This window comes from Calidris pugnax, unplaced genomic scaffold (genome assembly GCF_001431845.1).
Source record: "Calidris pugnax isolate Ruff unplaced genomic scaffold, ASM143184v1 scaffold63, whole genome shotgun sequence".
Taxonomy (NCBI): domain Eukaryota; kingdom Metazoa; phylum Chordata; class Aves; order Charadriiformes; family Scolopacidae; genus Calidris; species Calidris pugnax.
The window spans coordinates 7200094-7208517 of NW_015090852.1; the positions used below are offsets into that span (position 1 = coordinate 7200094).

Genomic DNA, 8424 nt, shown 5'->3' on the forward strand with positions numbered 1-8424 from the left:
ATACTGTTCATAACCTGAGGAGCTTTCCAGTTAAATCAAAGAAATTTGAATATAATGAAAACATTTATTTAGATACAACTGGAGGGTTTAAAGGTATACAAAAGATTAGAGTTTATGAAGGACTTACAGCTACACTTGATGCTTGTACACCAGAGAGCTCTAGCCAAACTCTGGCTTATGTTCCTTGGTTTTGTCAAAAAGGACTGAAGTGACACAGGATCTCAGGCACCACCTGCCTTTGCCCTAAAAACATTTACATAATGCTCAACAAAGGACTGTGAAATATTCTCCTCCTAATCAATCAATAATCCTGTAGACAAATCAGGCTAAATTAGATACCTTCTTCCAAGCTTTTTAGGTACCACCATTTGAAATATTTAAACAGGAAAAACAACAAACCATTATAGGGAAGTAACACTAACCTAAGTAATAACGTAACAGTTAATGAGTTGGGGCAGGATGGGTGTTGAGTAATGAAACTTCAGAGGAGTATGGAAAGAAAGCCTTTACTTTTTATATATAAAAACTGCATCTAAGACTACAGTCATGTAGTCTATGTTCTGAAACGGCATTGTACATACTGAAAAAGCATCTTTAACTTTGTACTGGTGTAAAGTAAATTCTAATATGGTAACACAATTTTTGAGACTAAAAAGCTACAAATAAATAAGAGATTTGCAAGAAAGCTTATCTAGGTCATAGAAACATATCGTTGCTCTTCATAGTCACATGAAGAACAAGGACTGCTTTGAAAAGTTAGAGAAACCTAACTTTCTGTAAGCCAGTACTCATTCAGTATCCTTCCAGTTAAAACCAACAGTAAAAAAGGTTGGCAGTATATAAAGATTATATAAAAAGTTTTAATTGCTCTTAGAAAAAATTCTGCAGACTTCTTCATGTATTACACTGATAGAATTATCTTTTTAATCAGGTTCAAGTGATGTTCTGCAAAAAGAAGTACGGCAGAGGAAAAGAGTTATCTGATCAGCACGTTACACCCACAGGCTCACACTCTGTGGTTAATAAACAGCTCTCTGCAGCAAAGGAGAAAGAAAAAAAATAAAAAAAAAATAGTGCTTGACCACAATCCTGAAAGCAGCTTTGGAAGACTCTTAGTCAAAACACTACCAAAGCTGGATAGGTCACCCATGGACAGAGATATCAACTGCACTGAGGTTTTTTTCAGAATTGGGACCTTCCTGGAACTACCTATATTATTAGTACCTTACAGACCACAATCAAACATCATAGAAAGAATTTTGCACTTCTGGACTAATTCCTGGACTTCATATATTCATATAGTTCTTAACTTATAGTTCTTAACTTATAGTTCTTCATAGTCATATAGTTCTTAACTCGACTGATAAATGACATATTCATATAGTTCTTAACTCGACTGATAAATGATTAAACTGGTTTTCATGTCTTTTCCGTGAAAATTTAATGAAAAGATAACCCTTTAAAGAGAAATAATTTATAGATCATGCAACACTAAGATTTATTATCACTCTGGCACAGGCAAGATAAACTACAGGAGGTATTTGTGCAATTGAACAAAACCTATTAAACATCTCTGAAAATCACATACCTAGCCCTAAAGCTATAGGTAGCTTCCTAGCATTTAAAGAGGAAATAGACAAAGCAATCAAATTTCAAGCCATGTTCAAACAACTATTCTTTGCTTGAACAGAAAATGAACTGCTATTTCAAAGGGGTTTTCGGGTAAAACAGCCATGACTAAAGCAGTCCTAAACCCAAACCACCACATTCAGTGGTTAAATTTCCTGGATCTACCTGCACACCTTTTGCTGCTGTTCATATATGCTATAATCAAAGAAAATGAGGGCGCAGCAAACAACACTCTCTTAACCACACAAACTGAAACCAATCTGAGTCATCTTCTTCATCTTCTTCTTGTGAAACCGTGGACAGAAATGCTGAAGACCTTATGTTTGCAGTTGTTGTTGCTTGCTGCCTTTGTACTGGTAGCTGCCATATTTCCATTGCCTTTTGTGTCTGGCCTCTGCAACCCAGTTTTAACAAAATCAATACAATCAATAAAGTTTACAGAATGAGTTAAATTAAGAATTGTATCTTTGCACATTTAACCAAAATCTAAAGCTCATAGACATATGTGTGTATGCACATGCAGTATGTGTTTGTGTATGCATAGATAAATATATAGTCTTCACATAGATTACACTAGCACTGTTATTTTGGACACGTCCTGTGGAAGAGTTTAGAAACATCAACTTCGCAGAAATTCAGTTTACTTTTCATGATGGAAGGACCCAGAGAGAAAAAAGGGAAAAAAAAAAAACCCTGCAGACTGCTTTGGTTAGCCAATTTCTAGGCTCAAGCATATCTTACAGCACCAGGTACAGCATAAGTTTCAAGAGACGAGAGAGTGCCAGGAGAAGAGTAAAGCTGCTGTAGGTGCAGCTGTCGCACGGTCTTGAACCAATCACCTCACAGAAGACCATGCACGCAGGACAACTCTAACACTGCACTACTCCTCACACCTAGAAAGGGCAATTCAGCTCAAAGCGCAAAAAACTTGCATCATTTTACCATAAAGCTGAAGTGCAATACTTGTCCTTAAAATAACATGATTTTGGTGTTATTAACATCTGCTATCAAGTTGTCCTCTAAGTCTGTACATGAAAATTTAATACAGAAGGCAAGCTGATGGTGTTAAAATGGGCAAATGCTTTTAGTATTTCTTTTGTTTGCTTGTTCATTAAGGAGTGATACAGGAAATAATTACAAAAATCTGCAACTGACTAGGAGGCAATGTAAAACCTTTTGCTATGAGATGCTACTGACCCTGCAAGCCAAATTCACAATTAATAAATATTGGGCTGCTAGAATAGCTTAGCACCCACTTCCCAGTTGCTTAGCAAACTCTGGTGAACAGAAGTTAATTCATCTCAAAATTTTGCCAGAATCCAATTACAAATTTTCCCAAGACAAAGTTATCATGCCACCTAGTTACTATGTTTCAAAATATCAAGTTGATAGATGCTGACTATGCTGCAAAGGACTGGAAGTTAATACATGGGCTACAATCTGATTTTGGTCCTAAAAGTTTTTTTTCTCCTCTTTGGAAAATATGCCTCAACTGTCTAATTAAATACAGCTGAAATGCAACTTTCAAGGTGAAGTCTTGGGTAATATCAAAAGCATCATTTACTCTGAAAATACAGTAAGCAATATATTCTAAATTGTTGAGGGAACCATATCCTGTTCTGTGCTAAGAGTAGGCATTAAGCCCCTCTAATAAATAGATTTTTTTAAACATAATACAAGTGAAGAATAAACAAAGCTTGCTCAGCAACAGCAAAAAACACCACAATTCATGCTATTAGTTCTATGGAGTGCTCAATTACAAGAATATTTAGGTAAAGAGTACCCTTTCTTTCTCCTGCCCCAAAAATGAGAAAAGGGCTAGAAGTCCACTATTCTAACAATGCTACTATGCACACCTGTAGTTTAAAACAGGGAGAAAGAGCAGTCCAAAAGGATGATTACTCAGTCAGTTGAGAAATAAATATTCAAGTATGCAAGGTACTCTTAAACTGCAAAAAACTGGTATTCAATGGGAAAACAAAATTTTGACCCAACTGTAACTAATGACATACGAGCACAACTGAGCCTATAACCAGTTCAGGAGCTACCTACCATACATAAAGTGTTACATTTATATTAACCTACATGAAATCTCTTAGGTGTTTACATTGAGTAGAAAACAATGTTGGAAGCAATTAGTGAAATGATTTAAGAACAAATTTAATAAGACATATAAGCCTTGCTGCATTTTGTGTATGTATGATCCTTCATAGCTAGAAGAGCCTAGGACATTGTCAGAACTGAAAAACTAATATTCCTCGAGAGCTATGCTATAATTAAGAAGTCATCTAAAAATACTTTTCCAAAAGCATAATAATTTTAACAGAAAAATCATCATGTCACACTGTTGCAGGTATATAGAGTCCTCATAAAAATACCGTTTTATTAATAGCTACACATGCAGTAGGGCTACCTTAAGTTTCATATGTTAGAACACTTACACACTGGCACAGGGAAATTAAAATGCAGCAGAACATACACTACAGCAAATCTTGAAAAGAAAAAGCTTAAAGATACATGGGTCACATTAAGGTCTTCCACTCTCCTAAGTCAGCTTCTCCTGCTGCTCACTCATGCAGGGAGATCATAATTTTGTGGCTGTGATATTTCCACGGCAACACTGGTGACAGTGATGTCACAAATTCAGGCCTGACATAGCTTCAGGATCAAGTACAAGGAGCAGATGGGATGCGAGGGAGAAAGCCCCCTATTTAAACACAAATCTCTTTCACAAGAAAGAAAGAGGCATGGGCAAAGAAACAGGTGAATGGATCACATTTTCAAGTATGATATATTCAAAAGATTATCCTAGCATGAAAATCTATTTAAAGGCAAGACCTACAATACAGGGTAACTGTCAAATTTGTTAGGCCTTATAATAAACCAACCTTGAAAGCTCCCTGTTTAGCATGACAAGCCTTGTGCTCCATTTCTAAAGTGGTGGTGAAGACAATACACTTTTGTCCCTTGTGAATTTCCTTCAAATAACTTTAACATTCAGATATATTAATTTGATACATCACTCTGCTCATAATACCACTTGTAAATATGATGTCAAGCCCTCACTGGAACGAGTTAGTTATCTGAATTAGATATAATATGAAAGAATTTAAAACAAATCCCAAATGGATCACCAAGTACAGCAGGATGGTAACTGGAATATTCAGTCAGCACCATTTGATTGGTAAAAGAGGACTGTACTTTTGTGTACAGACTCATGCAAGAATCAATACAACCTCCAGGCCAGCTAAAATCCCTCACCAGTCACACCCTGCAGACTCCAACACTACGGGTATCAGAGCTCCTATTTGGCTTTGGCCACCCCATGGAGGAACAGCAACTGAGCCCATGCCGGGTAGAAGGGATGATAGCAAGAAGTGGAATAGAAGAGGGTGCACTCACAATACAGTTGCAAATAGGCTCCACATTAACTCAGGTCACAGTTCAAGGAGATGCAGATTTGTTAAAGATGCTACTCTCCACAGAGGACAACTGACAAACAGCACGAAAGGCCCACTGAGGGAGGCAGGGGAAGTGACTATGACCAGAATTCAGGCGCAGGCAGCCATTCACAGACCTGCACGTAACGAGAAGTGGTTTCTTATGACAGCAGAGGCACAAAGACGCAAAACAAAAATCAGAAGTCAAAGGGGAGATGAAAGTAACTAAAAGGATATAGATCCGTGTTCTGATCACAGAATCAAAAAACCCACATTTTTCAAGATTTCAACATGAAGACCTGAAAGGATTATCAACAGTCTAGCTCTCAGGAGGGAATGGAAGAGAAATGGAATAAAATGTGCAGGTAGAAGCTAGGCCTAAACCCCAAGAAGGGCTGTCAGGTGGAGGCAGAGACTAAATGCACAGTGCAAGGAGGAATAGATCAGAAATCAAGTAGCTAAGCAGCGTTTGCAGACATCATCTATGAAATTACCAAGGTAAAAACTGCAAAAGGGAGAGAACAGAAAGTAAAATGTGCCATGATACAAACCACAACAAAGACCAGAGAGGCAAGAAAGCCCATCTGATTTCCCAAACCATGACTTTACCAACAGCAAATCAAAAAAGAAAGCAATAAGCTGAAGGACACCGGCTGGTCACTGAAAAAAGTGAAAATACCCAAGGACTGCACCATGACCAAGATGTCATTCCACAACTGAATGAACAATCTTATGAAGAGGAGAAAAAAGAAAAGGGGGGAGGGAGAGCAGAGGAACTTGAGATATCAAAAATGGATAATATATAATAACAGAAAAGCCCATTGGGACCGTCAGGAAAAGACCTAAAGAACTACAATTGCTTAGCTTCAACAAAAATGTTTTTTGAAAACATAGTAGGCACATACCCATGACAACAATAACAGAAATGTTGGCTGAAAATAAAAAAAAAAACAAGTAGTTTGGGGCTATAAACTTCTGTAGGCTTCTAACCTGCTAGAGTAGTAAACTCCAAAAACCGTATCTATCAGCACAGCAGGATAAGAAATACACTCAATTTTAAGATGTAGTTTATTGTTTTTACAACTGTGATTAAGACACAGCTGTCACAGACTAACATGATTAGAGCACAATCACAACAAGACTTCTTCTCTCCCTGTGTTTTTATAAGGCCAACAATATTGGATAAGAACACGAACCAAGTTCCCCCAATGGACTTTCCAGAGGTCACTTCAATTTCAGCCCTGTATATCCCATTTTCTTCTCACCCAACAAGAAAAAAAGCCTCTCTGAGATAACTCTTGCACTACTGCATCTCTTTTACCACGTGTTTATAGAGACATGAAACTGATGGATAATATAAGCTCAAGTCAGCACTCACTGTTGTTTGTATCGTGTATCAAACCAAAGCAGCTGCCAAACGAGCTAGAAAGAAAGTCCTTCTGTTGTTCAGGAAAGTACTTACTTTGTCCCTATCACACTGATCCAAATTAACATTCCACTGACAGACAGAAGTCAATTGTTCTGCTAAAATGAACTCTTATATAAAAACAACATTTTAAGACTTAAGAACTGTAGAAGATACATTTCAAGCCCAAGCTTTATGAGTATTTCTCTTGGAACAAAAATATTTTTACAATAACCCAAATGAAAATATAACAACAAAACCCCACAACAACTATGAATTAATACATTAATAGATTTTAAATGGCACTAAAATAACCACCATCACTTTTCTAATACAATCCCAGTTCAGCAGCAATTCAAAATATAAGTAGTTTGCACCCTGATCTAGTTTCCAGCTCTCATTTCTACAAATAAATATCAGTAGACAAGGTATATTACCTTCGTTTTCAGATGCTTGGCATTTTACTTTCAGTACCAAATCAAAGGTACGTTCTGGATTTTCCCTGGAAGAAGTAAACACAATTGATTAATCGGATATATGTTTCAGATGGTGTTTCTACTGTGTTATATCTTTTCCATTCTATTTGTGCAGAAATAAATAAAAATTCCATTAAAATAAAATTAGAGATTAGATTAGCTCTAAGGAAGAACTAAAAAGTCGCACTTCCCTATACAGACTTAACAAAAGAATAAGGAATATAAACAAGCTAAACTGTGTGATTTATTTCAGTGATAGTGTCACTGACTTACACATCAAATAGCTTTTCATTCACTCCATCGTACTACACCTAACAGTTGGAAAAAAGTACTACTAAAATCCTTACCACTCAATCTGAAACATACTCATGGAGTCATATCCAGCCTTTTATAACGCCATACTTTATTTCTACTTAATAGGAATAGCCCATCATTAGACTTTCATTTTAATTCCACAAATTTAGCCTTCAAATGCATATGATTACCATCATAAGGTTGAAAATCACTTTGCTTCCTCTTTCACAAGGTATTGATCATTAACTTGGACTTTAAAGGCTGAATCAGTGAGTTAGAAAATTTTAATGCAATAACTAGGGATGGACATAACCCCAACCACCTCACCAGGAAGATGGGAAGATAGAGCCTCCATATCTGCAACAGCCATCATGGTCAGCACTGCCTGATGACCAATGCCTCTTTTCCTGCCCCAGTAAATACACACCTGATAATAATGAGCTGCATATGCTAACAGCAATTAACACTCAACCTGATCCCATACTAAATATTTATTAAAACAGTTCTAAATGCCATTACTATACCACCCACCTCTCTCTGCCTACCAAGCAAGCATGCCATTTATATTAAAAACAAGTGGTATAACCGCACCCATATCAATTATCTATTTAACCACATAAAAGGCTCACACTTGAACTCCCTTCTTGAGTAACGCTCCCACTGAAGTCAGTTGGAGTTTTAGGCAAATAAAAAAATCCAAGGCTTAGTTACAGGTTTCTAGAATGCTTCAAATAAAGCATACAGCAAATTAACACATAATTGTTTCTTTAAAGAAAAAGTTTTGAAATAAATCCAAAGGCTGAGCGGGGGAAAATTTCAGCTGTGACAAATTAATTGATTCAGTACATGCTTTCAGTGACCTCAGCACCATCATCAGCTGAGATATGCAATTATAGTCTAATTCAGGTTATGCAGACATAACCTGCCCGTATCACAATCTTTCCTTGCATCGTATTTTAAAGCATTTAGTTTAGAAAATCCTATATCTACTGATCCTGTGTGTAGAGGATCAAATTCTGCTCCGAGTTACAACTGCCTAAATCCAGGATATTGGAGATTTACTCTGGTATTAAAGTCCATCCATTGTTCCTCTGGCTGGCAAGCGGGTTCAGAATGAAACTGATAAGGCTTGGCTTCGTCAAACCACCTAGAAAACTGAACCACAAAAATCCTTCATTTA

At 36.8% G+C, this 8424-nt stretch overlaps 1 protein-coding gene across 1 annotated transcript in view; it reads right to left on the minus strand.

The window, feature by feature from the left end:
• The window catches only part of DENND1B (DENN/MADD domain containing 1B), a 168599-nt gene extending 161279 nt beyond the window's left edge, over positions 1 to 7320 (minus strand). The window contains exons 1-2 of the mRNA XM_014943347.1: positions 7298 to 7320; positions 6912 to 6976 (exon numbers count right to left, since the gene is read on the minus strand). Coding sequence (XP_014798833.1) covers positions 6912 to 6976; positions 7298 to 7320 — 88 coding nt within the window. The remainder of the gene's footprint in view (positions 1 to 6911; positions 6977 to 7297) is intronic.
• Positions 7321 to 8424: the final 1104 nt, after the last annotated feature.